Genomic DNA, 12768 nt, shown 5'->3' with positions numbered 1-12768 from the left:
TGCCTCTAATCATCCCTGAGGTGACGAGCAGGTGCTTCACCGAAAGGGAGTCATTGAATTTGAAACCCTTGGCCATTACAGATGTAAGGACCACCTGTGGCAGTGATTGTAACATGAATAGCGCTGCCCCGACGACCTACAGTCCTGTGGCCTCTAACAATTCCATCGGTATCCAAACATTCAATTTCAAAAGTTACAGGCGGGACTCTCTCGCCTTGTACGTGGTGGGACCTGTAACGAGCGAGAACAGAAAATTTGGCATTTCAGCCGAACTCCATTCACTTCCGGTGGCACCGAGACATCCCAGCTGTGAATGAGGACGGAGAATTTCAGGGAAGGGTTTGGGAATTGGATTATTCATCCTTAGAATGTATTGAGTGGGTTCCCCCAATGCGCAAGCCAAGCCTATTTCTTCAGGCCAAGCCGTCCTGTCAGGATCTAACCACAGCTAGGGTTTAAAGTGAACTTTAAGGAAATTTCTGATCCTAGGTTTGAAACCGGGGAGCTCAGATTTAAACCTCACAGGCCGTGATCAAGCACCTGTTTTCTTTAGAAATTTAAATCTGGGTCTTAGCACCACTGTCAGCCAACATTCCTTCTGTACTAATGAAGCTAAAATAGACAATCTAGATAGAACTATAAGCATAAGGTCCTGCAGCAGTGAAGGACCATCTGAAATATGCCTGATGCGACCATCAATTCACTTGAGACAGAGAGTTGAAGTGAACAGAGGCTTTAATCAACTAGAACTGTGCCTGCCTGCGACTGCTCTGCTACGAGGGCCGCCCACAGGGCAGCTGCTCTTATACCTCCCCTCAAGGGGGCGGGGCCAGGGGCGGAGCCCACAAGGGCACCAACATGATACAATCATGTAGTACAGTACAATGGTCCATAGGTGGAGCCCACATGGGCAACAGCGTGATACAATGTAGTACAGTGGTGAATGGTTACTATATACGTTCACTACAGTGCCTTTTTTAGGAAACATCTGGGGTGCCATTTGAAGTTGACTACAACTCTAGCCCCAAATATAGACTGCCCTAGATTAGGAGCAACACTGATCCCTCAACAATCACCCTCACTTGAGTTCGAGGCGGCCACTTCCCATAGACATTCATTTTGGGCCTGATATAGTGAACCACATCTCCCCCAAGGAAAGCGACTATTAAGAGATATTGGGTGCGATTCGGTGACCCCGCTACGCCCGGTGCGGATCTGGGCCTAACAGGTGAAACACGCACAAGCCCCAAATCGGGCTTTGTACCATGCCGATCGCGTGTCACCCGACTTGCTCCGCCCAAAACGATGGGCGAGATCCAGATCGGAATATGCGGAATATTTACATACCCGGACGCAAGATTCACTGGTCAAGCCTAGGAGACCTCGCCAGGGCCCCCTTTAGTACAGGTCGACACAAATGTGGACAAGGCATAATGGCACTGAGGGTCCTCCCAGGCCATTGTAGACCCCCAGGTGGTCAGGGATAAGCCAGGGTGGCACTCTGATCAGACCTGGGAGGGGGGGTCTTGTCAAGTAGAGGGGGAGATTAGGGGCGGTTCCTGGTGGCCTCCCCAAGGTTGGGGGGGGAGGGGGAGTCCAAAAAGCAGGGGGGGTTGGGGGCCTGAAAGTGTGGAGGGGTGTGAGTGGGGCTACCGGCTTCAGCTCGCCAGTAGGAAATCATTCTAAGTGCGGCCTCGGCAGGGAGAAACACCCTAAGGATAAAAAAGCGGCAGTGTGCCGTTGGATAGCAGGATTTTTCTCAGCACTGCAGCCATCAAGAAACATCCCGCTAAATGTGCCATTCAACAGACTTTGACTTCAGTCCGCTGAATCACGCCCATTACCTTTCTTAGATAGCCTGTTAAATAATTTGTTGGCCAAGTTCTAACTACCGGATATTATAAGGGTCCAGGGGTCTCTCGTCAAAAATTGTGGGCGGGATCCTCTGTCCTGTCAGCCGGCCGATGGGGTTTCCTATTGTGGGCACTCCATGCCATCGGGAAATCCGCGGGCGTGAGTGCGCTGCTGGCAAAACGGAGAATCCCACTAACGGGGAATCCAGCCCCCTGTATCTTCCAACTTTCTGAAAATACATGTGAGGTGGGTTCTTATACTGCATGCAGAATACAAAAAACTTTATACTTTACCAACTTATTTATAAGTTTATTACAGAACTACATAACACGCAATAAGCTTTAAAGTGGAGATGTACATTGCAACATTAATGACTATGAAAGATAAAAAAGCGTTTGTTCCAATACAGAATCCAATAAAACTTTAAAAATACAATGCTACAGCTAATATCAATTTAGAACACACATCAATATTCAAAGTAATGCTTTACCTGAGTCCTGAGTGAATCTGGTTGGGACAGTTGGACAGAAAAGCTGTCTACTTCATGATATCCAACTCTTGACAACCATAGAAAAAAACGAAGGGATTCTCCCAGTATACTTCTGCCATGTCTCTGATGTTCTCAAAGGAAACTGGGACAGTTATAGCTTTCTAAAGCAGATTGCCTCATCCTTTAGCAGCAATGGGTGTTACCTCTTTGATTAACTCTTCCCCTTAGATGTGTCCTTATTAATCTATATTATTCAATTGCTAAACTAATTTGATTATTCACAGTGTGAGCCAGATATATGGTCATAACGCTCTAAAATATGCCCTAACATCACCCATGGCACCTTCCCATGCAATCGCAGAAGGTGTAACACCTGCCCCTTTACCTCTTCCATGCTTAACACCCCAGGCCCAAAACACTCATTCCAGGTTAAGCAGCGTTTCACTTGTATCTCTTCCAATTTGGTCTACTGCATTCGCTGCTCCCAATGTGGTGGTCTCTATATCGGAGAGACCAAACGCAGACTGGGTGATCGCTTTGCTGAGCACCTTTGGTCTGTGCGCATTCAGGACCCTGACCTTCCCGTTGTTTGCCATTTTAACACAAGACCCTGCTCCCATGCCCACATGTCTGTTCTTGGCCTGCTGCAATGTTGCAGTGTTGCTCAACGCAAACAACATCTCATCTTCCGGTTAGGCACGCGACAGCCTTCTGGTCTGAACATCGAATTCAACAACTTCAGATGATCAGCTCTACCCCACCTCGACCCATTTGTTTTCATGTCATTTTAACTGTCTTTTACCATTTCTTTCTTTCTTAATATATATTTAACCCCCCCCCCCCAATCTTATCCACCTTTCCTTAACCTTTCTCCTCTTTGCTTCCCCTTCCCCTCCCCCCACATCTACAGTTCATCCTCTGATGTTAGTTTCTCTGCTGTTTGACCTTTCACATCTTTTGTTCTCTCTGGGGACTGCCATTAGCACTCTTTCCCCTTGGTTTCTGTGGCCATTAGCACCCGGTTTCCCTGGGTTTCTGTGGCTATGACTCATCTTTCATTCTCACTCCACAGTATAAACATTTCCCACTTTCTCTGTCTATTAGCTTTAACAAAGAGTCATCAGACTCGAAACATTAGCTCTTTTCTCTCCCTACACATGCTGCCAGACTTGCTGAGATTTTCCAGCATTTTCTCTTTTGTTTCAGATTCCAGCATCCGCAGTAATTTGCTTTTATTTTTTGCCCTAATATCTTTCCTGTTAACCTCCAATTGTTATATCTCAAGAAGTGATTTAAAATGTTTATATAGGGCGGCATTTACTGGCTGTTCACGCCGGTAGGAAATTCAGGTCCCACTCCGGCGCATGGGTTTCCCGGTGACGAGGGGTGCTGTCAACGGAAAATCCCATTGACAACGGCCGGACTGGTAGCTCCCACTAGTGGGCTACCTCCCCACCAAAAAACACGAGGTGGGGTGGATGGTAAATTCTGCCTATAATAGATGTTTAAAGTCTGCTTTTCTGATTTGCTGAGTATCCTAAGTATGCCTTTTGAATAGATAAGGGGTGACATTACCATCATAAAAGTTTTAAAAGTTCCTTTGCAAATGGCTTTAAAGCTTCTTCGTATCTTTGCCGAGTCTGAAGACAATTTGAAGGCCCTGGTGTTACTTTATGTCTGCTTAACACCTGTTGAAATCAAAGCTGTCAGCAAGTGCTGCTCATGTATATGCTTTAAGTTTTCTGGGCTAAAATGGCTATATTGGAATATGGGAAGCACGGTAGCACAGTGGTTAACACTGTTGCTTCACAGCGTCAAGTTCCCAGGTTCGATTCCCGGCTTGGGTCACTGTCTGTGCGGAGTCCGCATATTGTCCGCGTGGGTTTCCTCCGGGTGCTCCGGTTTCCTCCCACAAATCCTGAAAGACGTTCTTGTTAGGTGAATTGGACTTTGGGAATTCTCCCTCAGTGTCCCAAACAGGTGGCAGAATGTGGCGATGAGGGGCTTTCCACAGTAACTTCATTGCCGTGTTAATGTAAGCCAACTTGTGACAATAAATATTATTATGTGTCCACTTTCTCAGTTCTAAAGTATAATATCTGAAATACATATGAATTCTACCTATTTATTCATAAATTTCATTCATGGACGATAACAATTCAAGGCTCAAATCAGTACCACCCACTGTTATAAGTTGCCAAATTTGATAGGAAAATTTTGGATGATGTCTTGAAGTTTCTTCAGTTAAATGCTGCATGCCAGAAGAAAGATAGCAATGTCAGAGAACAAGACATAAACAGGGGGAGAGAAAAGAAAATCTTCCTGAACTATACTGCAGAACACACCTCTCAATCAAATGAAATGAAAATCGCTTATTGTCACAAGTAGGCTTCAATGAAGATACTGTGAAAAGCCCCTAGTCGCCACATTCCGGCGCCTGTTCGGGGAGGCTGGTACGGGAATTGAACCGTGCTGCTGGCCTGCTTGATCTGCTTTAAAAGCCAGCAATTTAGCCCAGTGTGCTAAACCAGCCCCTTCATTAGTGATGCATTATTAGTGATCAGCAAAGTGGGGAAATTGCCTATTTAGGGAGAGGGTCAAGAAGAATAGTACTGATAATTAAAAGAGACATTTAAAAAATTTCAAAAATTGAGAAAGATTTGTTATTTTTGTTTTACAGACAATGTAATAGCATTCCGTACTATAATCTCCGCAATTTCACTATTGGGATTAATTTTACTTTTGGTTGCTCTCGTAAAGAATGAACGGTGAGTTACAAATAGCCCAACCCACTTTGTTAACATTTATAAACCATACTGTGCCATCTTTTTCATGCAACTGCTACCAGAGTGTATCAGGCGCACTTTGTGCCAACTTCTATATCTGCGACATGCTTTGTTCTGTCGCGCAATAGTATTTGCCAGTATTCTTTCTTGAGGCTACAGCTGTATTGAAGGGCACTCCCGCAAATTCACACAAGGATGCTAAACTGAGGTCTAGCTTTGTAATTCTCTACAATTCTCTAATCTGAACTGTAGCACCATGTGGGTGGACAACTGGTACATGGCGATGGGACAGGGGTGGTATTATCCAGAACACCAGGTAGTGAAGGATAGCACTGGAGCCAATATTTACACACTTTTAGAAGCATTTATTTACAGGTGTAAACATGACAGTCATATACCTCCTCAACCAACAACCACAATTCCAATCTCTTTCTTTTCATGGGGAAACAAATGAATTCCCAGTTCATGCCCAGTACCTGCTTACAACAAAAATGCAATTAACTGATTTCCTTCTCGATTCTTTCAATAAAAATCCTAATTTATGCACAATCAAAATTTCAAATCAAATCAAAGACCACCATATTGTTGTACATCGTGATATCCCCATTCCTCCAGGACCCCTAACAGTCGAAAACTTGCATCCATCCATAATTTTTAAGATTGCCTTTCCTTCTACCATTTGTTTCCAAGCCAGCAGGGTCAATCTGCAACCTTTTCTCTCTCACATTTTTCAATGGATGTACATTATCCCACAACGACAATATCTTACAACACTCTTCTAAACAATATCCAATGGTTTTTCTGTATTCAAAATGTCCCTTCTCCAGAATCTTAAAAGATTTTTGACAAATAGAATCCTATTTCCACTGCCTCGACAGGAGCCAGTGTTTCACCAGCCAAAGTATTTTTAACAACCCTTTTTACTGTCTAGCTTCCCAACATGAAGGACAATATTTCCCATTTCATCCATCAGACATATTATGAAACCATTTGCAGGACAGCACCCATCAGGAAAATTGACATGGTTAGGATCTGAGATACATTACCCGGGAATGTAATGAATACAGGGCCAATTAAGACTTTGTAAAGGGAATTGGGCCATTATTTGAAAAGGAAATATTTACAGGGGCATGGTAAAGACAGTGGAGTGGCACTAGGTGAATTGCTCCTTCTAGAGGGCTAGCAATGATATAACTGGCTAAATGGCCTCCTCTGTGGTATAACTATTCCTTTCGATGTGAAGCATTGCTAAAAAAAAGTCTAAATTCATTGTCTTAGGGTCATCCAATGATGGAAGATTAAGTATGTATTTATTCAGATTCAACGTTCTTAATGTTTATTTTTTCCTTAAAACAGTCTCTACTTTCAGCTGTTTCATCATATTGCTGCACTCCAACACATCAAAGCTATCATCTGGTCAAACTCAGGCCAACACAAGTGCAACTACCAATCAGAATGAGCAATTTCTCAATTTCTTCTTTAAAGATATAACATCGTCTTTCTGGAGTGATCAGGATAGGAGTAACTCTTTAAATAGGATTATTGATTTAAAGTTATTCGAGACCTACTTTGCTTAACATCTAAACTAAGATATTTAAAAGTGCCACAAGCCTGACTCCCAAACTTACTTTCTATTCTAATCTTATTAATAACATTTTACAAATTCCACATTGCTATCCATAAGAAATCAGCATGCACCATGAGGATACCTGGAAGTTTTTCTTTATGATACCAATAAAATATTGTGGGATTAGCTTTTACTTGAATACAACTTGTTTTCCGCAAAACAGATTTCACCGGAATATACCATCCCCTGGCAGCTTCATTCCGGTTACATTTAGCTTCCATAGTTTTCTTCTGCATCAACTGTGCCTTTGGCCTGTTCCAGGAACAATTCCTTCTGGAAAGTATCACATTGCATGAATGGGGCAGGGAACAAAATGGGAGCACCAATGGAAAATCCCACAAGGCTATGGGAACAACAATCACATTGGCGAGATCTTGTTCTCTGATTTTCCCACCCCTTGCCAGCGATGCACTGAAGCTCCTGCCCAGACAGTACATTTAAATAAATTTAAATGTTTAAAGGGCTTCCCTACTATATGGTACCTCCAGGTAGGGAACTCCTCCTAGATGAGGTTTACAACAACTTCTGCAAAACTTGAAGCTGTCGAGGGGAACTCACCAGGTGCGCAAAGGTCAATATAGCACCCAGGGTGAGAGCGACATACCTGGACAGTGCACTGGCACAGCCCCTGGCACTGCCAACTTGGCCGCCAACCTGGAAGTGCCCAGGGAGCAGTGCCTTGGAGACGTGTCAGGGGTGGGTCCTCTATGGAGCCCATTGGGGGTGGGGGTGGGGGGGTGGGGAGGTTGCCCTGTCCATGTTGGTGGCTGGGGGGTTGCCCTGATGCTTTTGGAGGCTCCTCTGTGTCCGTGGGGTGGTGGTGGGAGGGCACTTCTTTCAAATACTGCTTGGGGCGCCCTTTAAACATGGCACCCCAATCTCTGTGGAGCCGACTTTGCTGGCTTTATCAGGCCCTGTCCCACCAGAGTGACAGCGTAAACCATGCCCCCATATTCTCAGTGGTCAGATTCCCAGGGAATCTGGAGAGAAAACACGGCTGTGCAGCTGGAGACTGAAACTCTGAAAATTGAGGAAAGTTTCCGACCATGGTGTTAATGTCGATTGAGCTATGCTCCCATGAATGTGTAGCCAGGAGAGCTAAAACAATTCTCAAGATCATGGCCAGCATTCTCTAGTCGTTGGGATTCTCTGCTCCCATTGGCAGTGCATCGATGCCCTTGAGTTTCCTAGTGGCATGGCGGCTTCAATGGGACATCCCATTGACATGCAGCGGGAGTATAGAATCCCACTGCCAGCAAACTGTGCGGCGCTGAGAAACACGCGGCTGGGGAACTGCAGAATCCAGTCCGATATTATCGCTATGGAAGAGTCCGATTTAACGCCCGTATCACCTAGTTCTCTTCAAAACTAGCCTTGCTTCTGCCTTATCTGTCCCATCTGCAAGGACAGGCCGGATTTTCTGTTCCAGCCCACTGCTGGAATTTTCTAGTCTCGCTGAAAGTCAATGGACTTTTAGCTGTCTCTCCAAATTTTCCATCCCTGCCCACAATGATTCCCATCACGAGCGGGACTGAAAAATCCTGGCTGATGTTTCGTGTACAAAATTTACCAAAGAGTCAAAGCAGGTACCCCCATGTATGGTACTTCAGATAAATTTCAAACTCTCTCCAACTACCTAATTCCCTTTAATTAATTTATCCTCAAGTCACCAAAACTTCATAATCATGAGGACTTCTAATTCTGTTCCAAGATTGTTCTGTGGCTTTTATTTAATCACGTAATCTATTCATGCCGGAGCCTCTACTTGCTCATTTAAGCAGGCCACGGCTACAACTGTGAGACCTCCCTTTTGAATGGTCAGAGGATCTTTCTTCAGGTGTTCTGATTGTTTCCTGGCACAAGAGTCATAATTGTCACAATCTCTCATTCACTGGATACCTCTGGAATATACATCATCACTGTACCCACTCTGGATAATTGGCTATGGACATGATAACATCGTCATATATGTTATGATCCAGCTCTTGATCTGTCGTATTCTGTTTTTTCATTCTTCCATGGGATGTGGTCATGGCTGGCAAGGTCAGCATTCCCTCTTCGTCCTTAATTTCCCTTGAACTAAATGGCTTGTAAGGCCATTTCAGGGGTTGTTATGGGTTACTGTGGGTCTGGAGTCACATGTGGGCTGATGCCTTTCCCTCAGTAAACTCTATTGCTTTTTACGACAATTGATTATTGCCTCATATTCCAAATATATTCAATTAAAATTAGATTCTGCCAGCTGTCATGGACCCATGTCCCCAGAGCTTTAGCCTGGGCCTCTGGATTACTAGTCAAGTGACATTACCAGTACAATACCATCTCCCCCATCAGGCAGGTGGTCTTCAGATCCTTCATTATAAAACATATGAACATTGGAGGTAAAATGTTGCTCAGTTACTTCTATCAACTGCTCAGATGCTGAAATTTAGTAATTAATTATGTTTAATCATGATGAATTAACCTTAACAGCTCAGTTGCTTTTGCAAGGGCCAAACAGAAAGTAACTTTAATTTACAACAATATGTACACAGCACCAGTAGTTCACTACTGGATCCCTCTGGAGCAGGCACCATACTGGCCAGATCTATTTATACAGCTGCAAAGCTAACTATTCTCCCCAACCAATAGAATCTGGGAAGATTATAACTGTTGCCAATTATAGCCTATTACCTTACCTGGGTCCATTCCCTGTGAGCCTCTCATTTATAGTACGCAATCTGTTAGAATCCATGATATATTCATGGAATGAACATCTGCTTGCCAAGAAACTATCAAAGTCTGATTTTGCCTCATTAAACATTTAACAGATAATCTTTCTTGTGGATTTTAACTGAAGAAAGTTCAAGTTTTCTCACAAAATACTTGACTTCTGATTTTACTTCTTGTAGGAAGCAACAAGGCCAACACCATGCCTTGTTTTCTCTATGATGAGGGTGTACTTCATGTCAGTTAAACTTCTAACAGTCATTTGGTGAAGGAGGAGGCAAGAAGTCAATCTTTGCTCAGTTTAGATTTATTCACAAAATGAAACATTACAGGTGTATAGCTCCAAACCCTCCTCCTCCACTAGTGCCAGTAAGTTTCTCTTTATATGTGCTCAATTAACAAATACCCTCCAAATATTTATCATTACCCCTAATTTATACAATTGGTCATGACAACTTCATTCTTCGACTGGCCAATTAGTTCAGCCTCCAAGAACATTAGAGGGTTATCATAACTCCATAATTCATGCTCGCTTTCTGCTATTTTTCATAATGGCTACTAGGATTGTAGCTTTCTGTCTGATTTTTTTCCCCCTTAGGTTTCAGCCTTCAGCTTTAGAAGTATTCTCTGCTACCGTGTTCTTTTCCAGAAAACCAATTGACGAAGGATAGAACTGGAGCCAATATTTACACACTATTATTTTTATTTACAGAGATACACATTACAAGAATACATTTCATAACCCAACAACCACAATTTTATTGTGTCTATTTAGAAGGGATTTAAAAGAATACCCAGTTAATGACCACCATCTGCATACACTTCAACACAATTAATATATAATTAGCAGCCTATTTTAATTTCTGCACTTACAAGATCAAGATTAATAGCACCTGTGCTGACTTGCAAAAGGAAATAAAGATGAATAGCAGTTGTTTCTAAATATTGACATCTATTAATGACATAAACATTACATTCTACAAACATAAATATAAATAAACTGGAGAAGGCAGTCTGCAGATACCAGACAGAGGATTGTGTACAGTACACCCATGGTTTCTCCATCTAGATGATTGATGGATTCCCATTCAATAGAATGCATGCAGAAAGCCGACCTTGAACAACCATTCCTATAGAAAGCTTTTTAGCTATTTCAGTGATTGCAGCAACATCAGGGTGACTACTCTTAGTATGAGGATCCTGGGATTATATTCATTGGAGTTTAGGAGGTTGAGGGGAGATCTAATAGAAACTTACAAGATAATGAATGGCTTAGATAGGGTGGATGTAGGGAAGTTGTTCCATTAGCAGGGGAGACTAGGACCCGGGGGCACAGCCTTAGAATAAAAGGGAGTCACTTTAGAACAGAGATGAGGAGAAATTTCTTCAGCCAGAGAGTGGTGGGTCTGTGGAATTCATTGCCACAGAGGGCGGTGGAGGCCGGGACGTTGAGTGTCTTTAAGACAGAAGTTGATAAATTCTTGATTTCTCGAGGAATTAAGGGCTATGGAGAGAGAGCGGGTAAATGGAGTTGAAATCGGCCACGATTGAATGGTGGAGTGGACTCGATGGGCCGAATGGCCTTACTTCCGCTCCTATGTCTTATGGTCTTAGTCCTTCAGCTAAGGGTTCAGAGAAGGCCTGCAACTGGCACCAAAGCCACTTTATTATCTAGTCCAAGGTATGCTTTCCGGGACAAGAAACAATGCACCTATGATGCCATTTTACCCACCACCCTCCCTTAGTAAGATAAAAAAAATTGAGCGTTGATATGCACACAGCCCAGCTAAGAAGAGTTTAAACAAGATGAGAAGTTGCACTTTGACTTTGACTGGGGAGCCTCGTATTTTGATATTGTAAATTACGACTGCTGAATTTCCCTCCTTGTTGTCAGGTTGCTTCAGGATTCAGGACATATGATTCATTGAGACTTGCTCAGTTTTATGTTTAAGTCAAGGATTAACCTGCTCTTTTTTTGCAGGCTGAAGGTGATAATTATCCCAAAGATTCCAAATCCAGGCAGAAGTTTTGATCCTTTGTTCAACAATCACAATGGCAACTTTCAGGTAAAGAAATGGAAGAAAAATAACTTCTGTTGAAATGGTTTCTTTTCAATCATGATGTGTTTAGGGGAATATTGATCAGAGAGGTTTTCTCACAGGCATGGGGGCACAGGTCTTCCGGAGTGGCATTGACAGAGAACGGTAGGTGTTAATCATGCCTTTAACAGGGAAATGGTAAATGGGTCACATGATATGGAGGGGGATGGGGAAGGGGGGTATGGTTGTAGTCGGACGAATGGGAGCTACTGAAACAGAGTGTAGTTGAGGGAGAAATTGAAAGGAACAAAAGAGTTGAATTTATATCACATCATTCATTACCTCAGGTCATCCCAAGCTCCTTACAGCTAATGAAGTACTTTTTAAAGTGGAGTCACTGTTGTATTGTCAGAAACTAATAGGCACACAGTGAATTCTCACAAATACCAATGCAATAATGACCAGATTCATTGTTTTTTGAGATGTTGATTTAGAAATAAATATTGGCCAGGAAAGTAGGGACAGCACCATTTGTGAGTGCCACATATAATCCAGCAGGAGTTTGTAGAGTCAACCAGAAAGTAGCTTTATTTGCAACAATATGTGACAGCAGCTGTAATTCACCACTGCTTACTTCTCTAGCTGGCACCACACTGGCCAGCTCTATTTATACAGCTCCAACTATAGAACATAGAACATAGAACAATACAGCGCAGTACAGGCCCTTCGGCCCACGATGTTGCACCGAAACAAAAGCCTTCTAACCTACACTATGCCATTATCATCCATATGTTTATCCAATAAACTTTTAAATGCCCTCAATGTTGGCGAGTTCACTACTGTAGCAGGTAGGGCATTCCAAGGCCTCACTACTCTTTGCGTAAAGAACCTACCTCTGACCTCTGTCCTATATCTATTACCCCTCAGTTTAAAGTTATGTCCCCTCGTGCCAGCCATATCCATCCGCGGGAGAAGGCTCTCACTGTCCACCCTATCCAACCCCCTGATCATTTTGTATGCCTCTATTAAGTCTCCTCTTAACCTTCTTCTCTCCAACGAAAACAACCTCAAGTCCATCAGCCTTTCCTCATAAGATTTTCCCTCCATACCAGGCAACATCCTGGTAAATCTCCTCTGCACCCGCTCCAAAGCCTCCACGTCCTTCCTATAATGCGGTGACCAGAACTGTACGCAATACTCCAAATGCGGCCGTACCAGAGTTGTGTACAGCTGCAACATGACCTCCCGACTCCGGAACTCAAT

At 43.3% G+C, this 12768-nt stretch overlaps 1 protein-coding gene across 2 annotated transcripts in view; it reads left to right on the top strand.

The window, feature by feature from the left end:
• Positions 1 to 12768, top strand: part of LOC140421225 (cytokine receptor common subunit gamma-like) — an 80538-nt gene that overhangs the window by 52511 nt on the left and 15259 nt on the right. For both annotated transcript variants that reach the window (XM_072505778.1, XM_072505777.1), the window contains exons 6-7: positions 5025 to 5112; positions 11448 to 11532. In XM_072505778.1, coding sequence (XP_072361879.1) covers positions 5025 to 5112; positions 11448 to 11532 — 173 coding nt within the window. The remainder of the gene's footprint in view (positions 1 to 5024; positions 5113 to 11447; positions 11533 to 12768) is intronic.

Source organism: Scyliorhinus torazame, chromosome 5 (assembly GCF_047496885.1).
Source record: "Scyliorhinus torazame isolate Kashiwa2021f chromosome 5, sScyTor2.1, whole genome shotgun sequence".
Classification (NCBI taxonomy): Eukaryota; Metazoa; Chordata; class Chondrichthyes; order Carcharhiniformes; family Scyliorhinidae; genus Scyliorhinus; species Scyliorhinus torazame.
This window is presented reverse-complemented; position numbering and strand designations above follow the sequence as displayed.